We start from the raw sequence: 16,516 nt of genomic DNA, 5'->3' as shown, positions 1-16,516 counted from the left end.
GGTGGTGTGCTGAATTGGGTGATTGGGATTGACATGTATACACTGATGTGTATAAAACTGATGACTATTAAGAACCTGCAGTATAAAAACAAACAAACAAACAGAAAAAACAACTAATACTAAAATTTCTTTGGGTTATTTGTATGGAAATATGTTAATATAAATGTTTCAGGGGCTTCCCTGGTGGCGCAGTGGTTGGGAGTCAGCCTGCCGATGCAGGGGACACGGGTTCGTGCCCTGGTCCGGGAGGATCCCACATGCCACGGAGCGGCTGGGCCTGTGAGCCATGGCCGCTGAGCCTGCGCATCTGGAGCCTGTGCTCCGCAACGGGAGAGGCCACAACAGTGAGAGGCCTGCGTACCGCAAAAAAAAAAAATTTGTTTCAGACATTATATGAAATTTCTAAAAATCTTATATGTTCTGGTATAATGTTATAAGTCATGATTCTAGGTATTACTTTAAAATGTATATCTCAGAAATAACTAAATTTCCTTGTCAATTGCATTATTATGAACTTTCATCAAATCTTTAACCGTGGTCATTTTTAGTCTTTTGTCATTTACAGACAGTTCTGGGTGTACTCTGATGCTTTTGCAAAAATGTTCCTATAAAAGGGTTTCATCTTCAAGGAATTCACGGAAAAGACTCTGACAAGTACAGGTTTCTGGTAACTGACTATACTGCTGAACTGAATGGATAAGCATTTTCAGAACTCTAATGGAAAACTGATGAAATTCATAAAAGTGCTAACAAAAGATCAAGATGAAAAAGAAAATTAATTACATGGTACTGAGTGAACTGATGAGGATGATTATAATTTTTGTGACTTTCTGTTTGAATAAATAAAAAAAATCCCACAAGGACTCAGAGGCAAAAAGTATACAAATCAATTTTCACTGCAAAGTAAAGGAGCTGTTACAGTGGAGGATTACTGGACTGAATGTCAATATTATGACATAGTATGAGTGTGTTTCGTGTTTGGTAATTGCAATCATTGTTGCTTTTGTTGTGGTCTTCCAAAAAAAAAAAAAAGAATTGAAGGAGGGGAGGGAGGGTGTCTACTATTGCTCTACTCACCACTGTATCACACCACTTAACATAATGGTTAGCACAAACTGGTACTCAATAATATTTTTGAATTAATGAACAAATAAATAGATGAAGTTTGATTATCTAAAAAAAAAGCCGTACCATATATTAAAACATATTATAAAGCCACCATAGTTAACTATATTGATACAAGAATGGTTAGACAAATTAATGGTATAGAATTGAAAGTCCAAAAGAGTTTATATGATAAACGATGTATCAAAAATTAATGGGGGGCTGGATATTTAATAAATGGTCCTGGAAAAGTAGCTACTGCAAAATAAAAATCAATTTGCACACTAACCCCATACTATATATCAAAATTCCATATCAATTAAACATTGGAAGTAAAAAATGAAGCCAGTATAAAGGAGACAAAAAATTAGGTGAGAATTTATTCAGAGAAAATCTCCAAAGAAAACATCAATATACGAATCTGCATAACAATGTACTATTTCTGTACATCAAAAGCAATTGTAAATAAAATGAAAAGCCCACAAACTGGGAAGCACAATCTGCCGTGAATGACAAAGGAATAACACACTAATCAGTAAGAAAAATACCCAGACCTCAATGTAAGAGCCAAGAATACCAACGAACAACAGAGGGAAAAAAATGTTCAAGCACCCTATTAATCAAAGAAATTCCAGCTAAAAACACTAATAAGCACTCTCCCCACTTCTGGTGGTGCGGTAAGCCTTCAAGAAATCGACTTGATAACAACTTAAAGTCCCAGAAAATATATACATGCTTTTGTCCAGTGATTCCACATCTAAGAATCTTTGCTAAAGAAATCATCAGAGCTGCAGATAAAGATTTAGGAGCAAAAATGGCCAACGCAGAGTTACTGACAACGGCAAGAAAAACTGGAACCATAAATGGATTCTTTCCTTTCCAGCAAAGGCTGTCTATGAAGCACAGAACTTATAATATAAGAAGTTTGGCTTTTGATTTACAGGAGACTCTTTTTCTTTTTTTTCCTTGAGAAATGAATAACAGAATGCCACTGTCAGTTCTCTACCCTTCTCGAATCGATTACCTAATATTTAGGTCATCTCTAGCAAAACAGTGTCTTTTTGATCCTTCAGACTCACCATCTCCTAGGCAACTGATTGGATGAGGAAAAAATAAAGCTTCACTGAGAAATATATAATTTGTAAAGACTTGAATAAATGGAATGACACATCTTGTCCCTCAGCTGGGAGGGGGTGATGGCAGAGGACGGAAAAGAGAAAGAGATGGACAGACAGATAGGCACAACCAGATGCTGCATTTTAACACTAATTTGTGCGGTAATCTTTTTTCTTTTAAACTGCTTTACTGACATATAATTTATGTACCATAAGTCACCCATTTTAAGTGTACAATTCAATGGTTTTTATGTTCTTACAGAATTTTACGACCACGACAACAATCTAATTTTAGAACATTTCTGTCACCCCAAAAAGAAACCTTACGCCCATTAGCAGTCAATTTCCATCCCCACACCCAGCTCTGGGCAAACATTAATCTACTTTCCATCTCTAGGGATCTGTCTATTCTGGACATTCATATAAATGGAATCATATAATATGAGATCTTTTGTATCTTCCTTCATTTAGCATAGTGTCTTCAAGGCCCGTCCATGTTGTAATATGTATCAGTACTTCATTCTTTTTTATCACCAAATAAGATTCCATTGTATGGATTAAACCACATTTTGTTCATCCATTCATCAGTTGATGGGCATCTGGGTAGTTTCCATTTTTTGGCTATTAGGGATAATGTTGCTATGAACATTTGTGTGCACGTTTGTGTGTGGACATATGTTTTCATTCTTCTTGGGTGTGATATGCTGGGTCATATGGTAACTATACTTAAAACTTTGAGGAAATGCTACACTGTTTTCCAAAGCAGAGGTACCATTTTGCATTCCCACCAGCAGTGTATAAGTTATTCGTAGTATTCCCTCATATTTCTTTTAATTTCTCTAAGATAAATAGTGATGTCCCTTTTTTAGTTCCTCGTATTAGTAGTTTAAGTCTTCTCTCCTTTTTTCTTGATCAGTGTAGCTAAACTTTATCAGTTTCATTGACCATTTCAAAGAGCCAATTGAAACTTCTGGTTTCAGTGATTTTTTACACTGTTTTTCTATTCTCTATTTCATTTATTTCCACGCTGATCTTTATTATTTCCTTCTTTCTGCTTGCTTTGAGTTTAGTTTGCTCTTCTTTTTTCTAAGTTCTTAAGGTAAAAAGTTAGGCTATTGACAATCCCACTTCTAGTATATATCCAAAGGAAATTAAATCACTATTTCAAAGAGATACCTGCACCCTGATGTTCACTGCAGCATTATTCACGACAGAAACAACCTAAGTGTACATTGATGGAAGAATGGATTTTAAAAATATGATACAAACACACGCACGCACATGCACATACGTGCACACACACAGAGGAATAGTATTCAGCCGTAAAAAATAAGGACAACATGAATCAACCTTGAGGGCATTAGGCTAAGTGAAATAAATCACAGAAAGACAAATCTTACACGTTCTCACCACCACCACAACCAAAAAAAAAAAAAGTAATGATGTGAGGTAAAGGATGTGTTAAGTAACCTTATTATGATAATCATTTCACAATATATATGTATATCAAACCATTATGTTGTACACCTTAAAATTACACAGTGTTGTATGTCAATTGTATCTCAATAAAGCTGGAAAAAAAAGTTAGGCTATTGATCTGAGATCTGTTTTCTTTGTGAATATAGGCATTTGCAGCTATAAACTTCACTCAAAGCATTGCTTTAGCTGCATTCAATAAATTTTCATATGTTGTGTTTTCATTTTCACTCATTTCAAAGTATTTCATTTTTTTCTTTTCCTTTTTTTAAAAAGATTTACTTATTATTTATTTATTTTAGGCTGCGTCAGGTCTTAGCTGCGGCACGCAGGATCTTCGTTGAGGCATGCAGGATCTTTCACTGAGGCACGTGGGCTTCTCTCTAGTTGTGGGGTGCAGGTTTTCTCTTCTCTAGTTGTGGCGTGTGGGTTCCAGAGCGCGAGGGCTCTGTAGTTTTGCGGCACGCAGGCTCTAGCTGAGGCAGGTGAGCTCAGTAGTTGTGGCACGCGAGCTTAGCTGTCCCATGGCATGTGGGATCTTAGTTCCCTCACCAGGGATTGAACCTGCGCCCCCTGCATTGTAAGGCAGATTCTTTACTACTGGACCACCAGGGAAGTCCCTCGAAGTATTTTAAAATTTTCCTTGTGGACTCTTCTTTGACCCACTGGTTATTTACGAGTATGTTGTTTAATTTCTCACAAATATATTTGTGAATTTCCCAAATGTCCTTCTGTTGTTGATTTCTAATTTCATTCCACTGTGGCCGGAGAACATACTTTGCATGATTTTAATCCTTTTAAAATTACTGAGACTTCTTTTATAGCCTAGCATATAGTCTATCCTGGAGAATCCTCTGTGCACATCTGATCACTGGTTGCTTCATGGAAACAACACTTTATTCGTTTCCAGATATCAATAATTTCTTCCCAACACTCTGGGGCCTTACTAGCAGTTTATCATCTTTAATAACAACTACTACTATATTCAGGGAGTGACTCCCCACCCTACTTCAATCTATTACCACCCTCTGTCCCTAAATTTATTCTCTTTCCTAATTTTTATCCTCACAATTTCCCTAAGGAAATTAACAAGAGTAATCTCCTTATTTTACAGATTAGAAAACAGAGTATGAGAGTTGCCCAAAGTCCTACAGAAACTTTGGGGGTGTAGCAGAAGGGGGGTCTGGACTCTGCCTACAGCCATTTTTCCTGCAACAAGGCCCTGCTGCCACTGAGCTTATTCAGGTCTCCAGAGAAACACTAATGGAACAAGCAGTTTAGTCCTCTTCTAATGTGCTTCCCCCACCACATGCACACACACACACACCCAGGGGAAGCTTTAAGCTGTTCTTTCTTTCTCTTTCTCGGTGGGGACAAAAGGGTGGCCCACCTAGCACTGTAACTGGGCCTGCTGTCAGCTTGACAGTGGGTTAGGAAGATGGGCCATGAAATGTCCTCATTGTTCAGGGCATAACAGTCCCAGAGCTTCACAAGCACCAAAAGCCGCAAGTCCAAAGACTAAGCTGAGCCTGCAGGTGACATGGGGGGACCAGGCTGTGATGACAGACCAGGAGGACCAATCTGTGTAATTAAAAGAGAATAAGGAAACTTCAGAAGAAAAGGCCCCCTTTCCAGGGCTTTCTCCACAAGTGAGGACAGCTACTGTCCCAGTACAATACCTCTAATTAACTATTTTCAATTAACCTACCAGCTCTCTTCTGAGAACACTCCCCCCTCCTTGGAAAAGGAGAAGCTCATGTGGGCCTTAGCAAAGGTCAGTCCCCCAGACCACAGGCATGTCCTTTCAGGTCCCCTGGGCAGAGACTCCATGGGTCCCTGTATCAGGCCAAAGGCTGGGTCACTATCAGGGACCTCAGCCACATCAGGAATTCTATGATTCCAGAACTCTGAAACATCAGGCTACGTGGCTTGTCCTCATAGTCCCACAGGTGGGTTCATCACCTGAACTCAAAATGGCCGCCTCTTTCATGAGGAAGGGGAGAGAATGAACAGAGCTCTTCTCCATGTCGAATCACGCTTTAATGGTATCAGGAAAAGCTAAGATTCCCTGCATTTCTATCAAAGCAGATGGAGAAGGAAATGGGAATGTTTTGACTATGGGGGACCACCATTCTGTCATCATTATAAAATCCGCCCCTGGGTTCCTAGGTTCTGTCCTGACTCAAGTCCCAGGTGGACCTGGCCTCGCAGTTCACTGGGTCCGCCCACTCAGCCCACTTTCCTTGCCAAAGCCCAGACCAGGGGGACACTCCTAGATACAAGGACCCCAAAAATGATCAAGGTAAAAAATCTCTTTCAGCTTGTCACTTGAAAAACTACCAAAAAAGACTGGCTCTCAAGTTTTAGATTTGGGGAATATTCTCGTAGCATCATCTAACTTGTTTTTTCACGGCCATGGGCTTGAGAAGCATCATCAGTCATTTCTTGCAGTGCCAGCACCACCACCTATGCTCACTCACTCTAACATTACCTGCGCAAGGTAGACTCTGAAGATGATTTTGGACATGCTTAGACAGCTCCTTGCTCTGCATTTTAAAGCCCAGCATACCCCAAAGCAGAGTCCTAACTAGTCTTCAGTGAAACGTGGTTCGGTGGTCAACGTGAAGCAGGTTTCCTTACATAGGACATCTGAGAGCCTGCGAGACGCTAGTTCATTTGTTAGTCTCTAAGAGGGTGCTTGTGCGTGCAGCTGTACCCAAAAGTTATTTGTCCAGACAGCCAACTTTCTCTCTCTCTTTATGTCCTTATCTCTCTCCTTCTCCCCCTTTTGTGGAATATTTTCTAGGGCTACAAGTCTGCACAACATGCGCTGGGAAATGCTGGCCAACATCCATTTGAGCTTGTTGCATCGTCTCCTCTCCAATAGATGGAAATATACAACAGCACCCTCTTTTATTACAACATGCCTTATACATGCAAACTTGGGCACACCAAGGTCCAACTCACAACTTGTGAAAATAAGCACTGCGTACAATGGTGCAATGTGGCTGAACCCAGAGCTATCCTTGGAGCCTGGTGTATTGCACAGAGCTTGTACAATTCCAGCATTCTGCATCATGTGAATCGTAAACTCCTCTACGACATGAGAAAACTTCAGTTATCCCCACTTATATGGACTCTCTGACTTTTAAGAGGTACCTAAGGCTTTATGCCAGCAATATAAAAACAAAATAAAAAATCAAGTCAGATTTACAAGTGGGTTATGCACTATGCACACTGTTTAGAACTCCAAATCTTTTTCCCATAGAAACAAAGTCATAAGTGGTGATTAAGTTCCCAGACTAACCCATAATGCAGCTAAAACAAGGCACATCTGTAATGTCATCAAGTAAAAAAAAATTTTAAACAATGAAATTAAAGAAGAAACAAACTTATTTATCAAGAACACTTATGCTCGGTGGTATACCCAGAGGGGGGCAGGGGGGCAGCCCGTGCCTACTAAGCAGGAAGGGGCATCCTGTAGAGAAGTGACAAACGATAATGAAGCCAGCAAGGCCAGTTGGCTCTTTATTTCACCACCTGCTGACAACTGAAAACAACATCAGTAATAAAATACTGCTCCTTTGACGAAAACTGGGTTCAACAAGAAGTGAAGAAGTAGTTAGGGGTACTTGGAGCTATTAAGGAGGAGACCATGGCTTACCAACGTGGATTTCAGTGTAATTCTTTATTGTGTCCAAATTAATATCTATAACTAGAGTCGTGCCTGTAGGAGTCTCTTTTTTTTTTTATGCTTATCAACAATGATCCTGGTCAGTTGGGGTAAAACAGATGGAACAAGGATGGAGAAACAGATTCTACGAGTTCAAGGAGCAAACGTTAGAAGAGAAAGGAAAGGAGCTAAAGAGAACATGTGTATAATGTGAGAGGCCGTAGGTCTGAGATGGAATTGCGTGGACTGAGAACACTAAATCAGAGGAACCAAAGGCATCCTGCTCAAGATTCTCCCCGGGAGAAAGAAAAGGTGGGGAGGAGGAGGAGTTTCCTAGGAGAGCCACCAGGTGGAGCCACCATCACAAAACCACTTCAGGGATGGTCCTCTGGGTGGACTTGGGTGGAAGTCTAAATCATTATTCCACGCAACACTCATGACTCCACTGTTAATGCCTTATCACTAAGACACAGAGATTAAAAGGAGATAAATATAATAGAAGAAAAATTCTAAAAACAATTTTGTCAATGACCCACACACTAAAAATTATAGAAAAAATATGAAAGCAACATCCCTCTAGAATGGCTTCTTTCCACCCATTTCACACCCACCCCTAAGCCCAACAGGCAGTACTACTCAGATAAGAAAATGGACAAGGGCAACATACTCTAACATCAACTACTGGTCCTAACACAGGCTCCTAATAAAACAGAAATGCAGCCAAGGATCATTTACTGTACAAGATCTTTATGGCCCCTTTACTCTCAAACTTTCAAGAATGAAGGCTCACGGGTGTAAAAAAAAAAAACCCCCAAAACCATAAATGCACGTACAGATACATTCACACAGGCATATATATTATTGAATGACTATATATGATATTCATCCACGTTCACTGCCAGATGGCAGGCTTTATTTTTATCTTCCCATGCGAAAGAATAGCACAGGTGATAGCCAAGAGCTTCCACAGAATAGTAATGCCTTCTCTTAACTCTTACTCTTCTATCTGTGCATAAAAGCCAGCAATCTAGGTAAAAATGACAGATGATTTGGAAACTTGAAGAAAAATCTGACCCAACACACCACATTTTCCGATTCCTAGTTAACTCGAGGTAACTCACATTTGCTTCTCCAAAAAGAAATTTGGAAGGAAAAAAGTCTTGTCTCTAGAAACAAATCCCCAGATCTCACATCTACCTTAAACAACAAAGCACTAGAAAACCAAAGTGGTTGACATTTTCCATCCTTCACAGCCTATCAGGATCCATGCCACTGTCTCTGAGCCAATGCAAGAGTGCCATGGCAGCACGTGCACATTTACGGACACACGCACACACACACTCACTCACGTTCTGATGAGCAGGCCAATGGATACCTCAAGGATATTATTCCAAGTTGCTAAGTAAATGCTAAAGACAAGAAAGCCCGAACAAACGTTTCCCCTTCAGTACAGTCAAGGGAGGGAGGTCACTATGGCCGGATGTGTTTAGGGATTGAATGACAAGTGCTGAAACTATGAGAGAAAGAAAGATAAACAGTAGGTAAAATTCTTCTGACAGCTACAGGCAGCAGACCAAAATGGAGAGCCCTTCTGTGCGCAAACACTAGGCCCATATTATGTTGAGGGGCATGTATGTATCACCCATCAACACACAAAATGAATTCTGGAGAGTTTCTGCACTAACTTTTAAAGCAACAATGTGTCACCGGAGGCAGAGCAGCTGTTGGTCTCTCTGTCAAGGAAAACTTTTGAATTAAACCCGTCTGAAGGACTAAACACACGAGAAATGAGCCTCAAAGAGTCACGTTCTACAATCACAGTCATATCCACATACCAACTTAGAGAGCAACTCTCCCCCATCTCAACTTGAATCTTATCTCGTAGCGTCAGTGCTGTACCTGTTACAAATAATATCCTTTAAGCCATCAGATCTTTCAGCACTAATCTCCGGAAGGGGCAGTAAAATGCAAATGCGTAACAAACCTTAAATAAAGATGGCGAAAGCAGATTATCTTTCGGAAGGCAGATGCCAGAGTAGCAGAGCGACTTAAAAAGATGATTATAAAATACACTGTATATCAGGAGAGCATAACAACAACAATAATAATAGTAGCAAAGAATAATAAATGTGCAAAATACAATAGAGACTTACCAAACACTGAATTCATGATAAACTGGAAATAGAAACAAGGACATATAAAGCCAACCAGAAACACGCAGAGTGGCTTCACGTTCAGAATGACAGAAGTAAATAAGAGACATATCCCCACCTTGCCAGGAAAAAGATACAAGGAATGTGCAGCACTTTCTCAACATTTCCCAAGTGATACAATAGATTGGAACTGCTTAGAGGCAGGACCAGCTGGTGTTTTCTAGTTTTTCTATCTGCCCCAGCACCTAGCACAGGGCCAGGGCCATAGTAGGCACACAGTAAACATGTGTAATTGAATGTCTGTTAGTACCCACCCCAAAGTGAGTAAGGAACAATGTCCAAAATTATAGGCAGCAGGAGGGGTTCAGAGAGAGGCAGCTGCCCCATGAGGTCTGCTAACAGTGCAAAAACTGGGAAACTACAGCCCTGAAATAGAAGCTGATCCTCACACAGGCCAGCAGGGTATTGATTCCAGCCTGGACACTTAACCTATCACATGGATAAAGTTGATTGGGAAACCCTTATAAGGATGAAACCAAAAGATTTTTTTATTCCATTTTACTTCAAGTAGAAAAGAGTCCATATTCAAATGAACAAAATCCTCCTTGCTCATTTTTAAGGATATATTTATTGTATTTGCTGTTAACTGCTAAGTACCTATTCTGTTCAATTTTGGTTTGAAACGCGAGGTATGAATATCTTTAAAAAAATTCTTCCATATAGCAAAGTTCCATTTTAGAAGGGCCCATCACTCTCTTATATGGGTTCAATGATAGAAGAAACAAAAGAATAAATCATTCTCAGAAGGAAACAGACAACGTTTTTCTTTCTGGTTCATGAGAATGACTTCTGGCTCTAAGAAAAAATTTTAGATTTTCTGGCTGCAATTTGTCAACATTCTGGAGTCTGGGATAACTTTAGGATATACAACATCCATGCTGCAAGTTTAAATTTAAAAATGACCTCTTAAGCCTTGCGGAAAGCTTGTCTTAACCAGGAAGCTCCTTCACTGTGACTTGGGTAAAGCCCAGAGAAGTGGCCAAGGGTGAGAGCAGACATAACTGTCCTCAACAGTGCTAATGTCTGGAATATATAGCTGATGGCTGCCAAGCCAACTGGATGATCTTCTCCCTCTCTCTCTCTCTCTCTCTTTCTCTCAATTTCAGTCACATCTTTTTTCTCAAATAAAAAGCCTGTGGAGTCATTCCAGTACCTCCCTAAATCAACTCTGTAGAGATCTGCAAAGGTTAAAGCTGAAAACTGAAACTAATCGGTCCCCAAACTAATGTTTCCATGGTCCTGGCCTTTTCTCAAGGCTATGAATAGCCTCCTTCAAATGTAGAATATCTTTTGACCTTATGCAGGTGCCTGGGGAGGGCGAGCTCATCCCACACTGTGAGCTACTACAACCCATTCACCCCTGCTGCAAAGTGAGGCACGTCCCCAACGCAAAAATCGCTGGACACAATTGGGCAAACTTCTTCAGCTCAGTGTATCTCAAGTTCAGGACACAATGAAACGGTTCAATTTCAGACTTTTCATAGAAATAGACTTCAATCTTTCTTTATTAAACCATTGCTAAGCCTGCATCAAATGATATGGCCCATATAAAGTGAACAGTCATCTCATCTTTGATAAAGATGAAGAAAAAGAACCTGTGTTAATTCTACCAAATTCACACAGGGTCCAAGGCTGAATCACAAGGTGGACTCATATACTATAAGAAAATCCCATGTTAGTGAATCAAATTAGCCTGTTACTAAACTCTGAAAGCAACTTCCCTCCATAACAACAGCAACAGACAAAAACATCCAAGAGATTTCTAGGGACAAAGCCTGATGGAAACAAAGGGAAGGAGGAGGCTTCGGTCATTTATGATAACTCATAAAACTTGAAAAATTAGTTGGACGGAAGTGTTTACAAGTGACTAGAATCGTCCCACAGATTTAGCCTCTGATCCTTGTTCTAAGGGGGAGAAAAAGTGGTTTTTCACTGATTTGGGGTGGGAAAAAAATGTAGCTTTTGAGCTCAGCACAATGAACTATTTATGTGGCCTGACAAGGCCAATCAATCCAGCCTGCTGTTTATTATAAGGAGCAGTAGGATATTGTTAGCTCTGGTGGGTGGGGGCGGGGCCAAAGACGGCACTGGCCCTGGTACACAATTCTTCCCTTCAACTGGAAATTTATGTGTGGCCCAGGTGACCCGGGGGTCAGTATGAAGCCTGGGCCAGAATGAAGATGGTTTGTTATGTGTTTCATATTTACAGGACGCCCCCATGTGCTATGGTCTCAGAGCCACTGGCAGATTAGGACCTAAGAGTAAAAAGCTGGTCATAATCAGGCTGTCGGCCTAAGGTGGAGGCTTAGAAAGAAAACATTAAGTCAGTAAGCCGGTCCCTTTAATGCCATTTTCTGGTTACTGAAAAATTCTGTAGGGGACCTCAAAGGTCAGATTTTTCGTTGTAAAGAGACAATTATCTAAAAAGTTCGATTCCTTCATTGATTTAAAGCTCTCAGGTAATTTTGTCGAACTTACCTGGATAATCACCTTTATTCCTTAACTTAATTAATCCCTTATCTTGTTAAATTAATGAATTACCTTAATTCTCTTATTTGCTTTACAAAAACAAGGCTGGCCAGAGAGGCCTTGCCGCTGGTCTACGTGTATGCCATTCCTCGGCCCACTGACCCAAGGAGCATCAGGAGAAACGGGAGAGGCTCAGATCAGCAAGGGAACTCTAGCTCTCCAAGTCCAACGAGGGCAGGCCTCAGGAGTTCTGGAACCTATTTGCAAGAATGCAGGAGGTGCTCTGGGGGATGACTATAGTTTTAGAGCTAGGTAGGCCTAAAAATTCTTAACATGGGAAATCCCCTCCATTGGCAGGATGGGGTTTAAAAAAAAAAAAACAAGAAAGAAAATCCTATAGCTGCTAAACAGCGTGGGCCTCCAGCCAATATTTCATCTGAATAATTCAAAAAAGGAAATGTAACCCAGGGCAGCTGGAGGGGGTAGAGGAAGAAGCAGGAAGGAAGACAGACACAAAGCTGAAGTCTCAAGCACTATGATCAATGGACAGTTTATTGGACAAATTCTTCTGCAGCCTAAATTTGATGAAAGATTAGCTGTTCTTCCCCATGGTTATGTAAACTTGCCTTTTTTTTCCTTTTAATGGAACTCTTTGCTAATACATTTCCGGCTCCTGCTTTTGAACAGCTCTATGTTTCTCTTTAAGGAAGTAATAAGCCCCTGAAAAGCCTGCAGCTGAAAGCTAATCTACCTCGGGCGTGCTCAGTGTGCACCCGGCCTGGTCCATGGGGAGGATGGGCTCGGGAGAAACTGAGGCAATCCAGTTTCCATTTCAGTATAGAATTGAGTCGGGTTGTCTCTGCCATCTTATAGAATCTCTCCTACCATTTCACACAACAATGTCACAAAGGGCAGATAGGGGAGAAAACAAAACTCCAACAAGCTGATACCTGAAAAATCTGCCTTGAGGCCTCAGAAGGGGGAAACAAGATGGTGAAAGGTTTCCTGGTTAGACACATGGATGGATGAGCTATATCTCTGTAAATACTGCCTCCTAAACCGAGAGAGACAAGGCGGAGCCCAGCGGTTAGAGAGAGAAAGACCCTGCTAAAGCCTGCCCTTACATTAAAAAGAGAGCATGGCCAGACGTGCCCGGCTCAGCTGGCATCACAGTGTTCTCTGAAGTCACCCTTCAGCCAAAAAAAAAATAGATACGAAAGCGAAAGCTAAAGTCCTAGAAAAATCATCGTTTACAAATTTAGTCTACTTTCCCACTGTCAAGAAAATTTTTTTATTAGTTCCCTTTAGTATAGTTATTGGATCATTACTTGCCGTGTGTGTGAGTGTGTATGCACCCCAAATTTATACAAAAATCAAAAACAAAAGGGCAAACGCCATTCAATTTTCCAGCAATGCAAAATGTGATACAGTTCACCCAGAAGTTTCCAGTTTGGGTTTGTGTGTGGGGAGGGGCTCTTTCTTCTTTGCCATACCTCTCCTGTTGGTTCTTAGAATTGTTTCAGAAGACAGCAACGCATTTCCACTGGACACTTCGTGCATGGGCTTTTCTGGAGCTTTGCTGGAGAGAGGGTCTTTCTTCATCTCTTTCTTTATTTCCTGTGAGGACAGAGAAAAGGAAAACAAGATTGTAGTTTAACATTTTAGAATGTCTCTGACTATGTTAAGCTTCAGCTTTCTGGAAATGAACTATAGTGACCTCAACTCAGCATAACATTTTATTCTATTTTATTTTATTTTAACATCTTTATTGGAGTATAATTGCTTTACAATGGTGTGTTAGTTTCTGCTGTATAACAAAGTGAATCAGCTATACCTATACATATATCCCCATATCCCCTCCTTCTTGCGTCTCCCTCCCACCCTCCCTATCCCACCCCTCTAGGTGGTCACAAAGCACTGAGCCGATCTCCCTGTCAGCAAAACGTTTTTAAAACACCATTTCCTGTATGTTGTAGTTTGTTTTCCTTACATTTATTAGACAAGCACCTGGTCCTATAAAATGTAATAATGTCCAATACAATGCAACCTTCTGTGACTATGGTCATTCCAAGGGATCAAAAAGGCCACCATACAGCTCCAAATGATAGCCTGTTCTATTTTTTGAACAATGACAATCTTTGGCCAAGCAGAATCGCCCCTCAAAGGTCTTCTGGTTTCTATTCTTCCCAACAGGGGTTTAAAGAAGTATATTCCCAAATCACCATTGTGCTCACAATTATGCTAAACCCAAAAGAAGATGATTTCAGTTCATTTACAGTTACCAAGTTCCTCTGGCTTTTTAATCCCTCAGAGAGAAAACTATAAAAGATAATAAAATAAAATAAAGACGATCATTCTAAGCCAGGGGTCGGCAAACTAAGCCCACCACATGTTTCTGTAAATAAAGTTTCATTATAACACAATCCCCTTCATTTCGTTTAGGTATTTCCTATGGCTGCTTTGATGCTACAACGGCAGAGTTGAGTAGTTGGAACAGACATCCAAGCGAAAACTACCTGGCCCTTTACAGAAAAAGTTTACACCAGGTGGTCTCTTATCAAAGCTCCATTAAGATCTGGATTTTTAAAACCTGATGCCTGATACAATTATTTCAAATTATTGATATTCGAATAATTTACATATTTTTTTCCAAAAGCATTAATAGCCGGAAATGATAGTAACTCACAAAGTGCGGATCTGGGCAGGGTGGGTTCTGGGCTTGTCTGCATCCATGATCACACTGACTTGGGAAAAAGAGAAAGCTAAGGGGCTAGAGCCAAAGCACGGCTGGGTGGCAGGAAGGACTCAAAGATGAGAGATGTGTTCTCTAGAAAGAGCCTGGGACAAGAATTGGACATGGGTCCTTCTATGAATGAACATGAAGATGGAAAATTTGGTGGGAGGCTACAATTTGGCCTGGGCAGAGGTGGAAAAAACAGAACAAAAGCTTGTCAAAACATAGCCACCGCCTGGCAGCTTCCTACACACCCGAGCGTTAGTTACCGTATCCAATTCCCCGATTGCTGGCTCTGTTCACAACAGCCTCGCCCTCTCTCCCTCATGAGGGCCTCACCGGAAACCAGCAACTGCGGTTGGTGCTCTGCTGGGTTGAGAGTTTCAGCTGGCGGCTCAGGCCAACCCAGCACAAAGCGGTGTGCATGCGTGTGTGTGTACACGCACTCCCACCTCAGCAGCCCCGGCACCTGCTAGAACAGCAGTTGCTGGGGGTTTCTGCAGCCTCACAGGCAGATGGCATCAGGGGACAATCTGCAAACATTGCCAGCCTGAGCCGCATGAAAGGATGCTTTCTTAGTGATGGCTGCCAGCCTGCTATGGCTCTAGAAGTAAACAAGGCACCACAGGGCCTCATTCCCCAATCGTTGCTTCTTTGGGGGTAGAGAAGTTGCTCAAACATCACTCTCCACTGTAGGGCGGGTATGACTGTGCAAACACAAATTTCCCACCTAGACACAACATAACGCAGTGATACAACATCCAATTTTGCCAAGGAGTAATTCAGAGAAATTCAGTGGGTTGCAGGTGACATGGTAAGCACTTGCTTAGCACTAACCACGATGCAGTTAGGCAGGGGTGAGGGGGTGCAGATGTTTGACAGACTACGGTAGTCACTGGAGAAGGCCTGAGAAGCTATGGTTGCCAAGAATGTTCACACCCAAGGCTTCAGAGCAGCAACCCGTGAGCTTTGAAGGACTGATCTCATCATGCAGGTGCTTAAGGGCTGAGAAACGAGCAACAGGAGAGAGGTTGCTTCATAAGTTTCAGATTCTGTTGTCCCTCCAATGATTGTTCCCATTTGCCAGATACGTAAGCCTCATGATGACCTAATTTCTTAAGTTGCTTGTTAGATTCAAGCAGGGAGGAGAAAACTTAAAATATGCCCTGCATTTTTCCAAAGACACCAATCAGACATGTAGGCATGGCGGTGCATCCTGGACTCTCCATCTGCCCAACACCCAGGTACACCAGGCTCAACGCAGTCCCACCCAAACCCAACATCGTCCCTCCAACCGGCCCCTTCTCTGGGAGAGACGGGAGCTATCTTGCTTGACAGCCCATCATCAACCCACTTACCCAGGCTGGAAAACTCAGCGTTAACCTTCGTATCTAACCAGCCACCCAGTTGGGCTCTATCTACTTCCTCAATCTGTTTCTCTCCTTCCTCCCAAGCTGCCTTAAAAACATGAATACCAGGCAAGGAACCTGAATAGATATTTCTCCAAAGAAAATAGACAAATGGCCAGTAAGCACACGCCAAGATGCTCAAATCATAATTCACTAGGGAAATGCAAATCAAAACCGCAACGATATACCCCTTCATTCCCACTAAGATGGCTAGGTTTTTGGAGGTTTTTTTCTAAAGGAAAACAAGTGTTGATGAGGATGTGGGGAAACTGGAACCCTTGTACATTGCTGCTGGGAATGTAAAATGGTGCAGTCACTGTGGA

At 41.4% G+C, this 16,516-nt stretch overlaps 1 protein-coding gene across 10 annotated transcripts in view; it reads right to left on the bottom strand.

The window, feature by feature from the left end:
- SH3KBP1 (SH3 domain containing kinase binding protein 1) overlaps positions 1 to 16,516 on the bottom strand; it is a 344,807-nt gene that overhangs the window by 194,787 nt on the left and 133,504 nt on the right. For all 10 annotated transcript variants that reach the window (XM_060002844.1, XM_060002847.1, XM_060002846.1 and 7 more), the window contains exon 3: positions 13,544 to 13,667. In XM_060002844.1, the coding sequence (XP_059858827.1) occupies positions 13,544 to 13,667 (124 nt within the window). The remainder of the gene's footprint in view (positions 1 to 13,543; positions 13,668 to 16,516) is intronic.

Source organism: Delphinus delphis, chromosome X (genome assembly GCF_949987515.2).
Source record: "Delphinus delphis chromosome X, mDelDel1.2, whole genome shotgun sequence".
NCBI lineage: Eukaryota > Metazoa > Chordata > Mammalia > Artiodactyla > Delphinidae > Delphinus > Delphinus delphis.
Note: the sequence above shows the minus strand (reverse complement) of the source record. Positions and strands in the feature narration are given on the sequence as shown.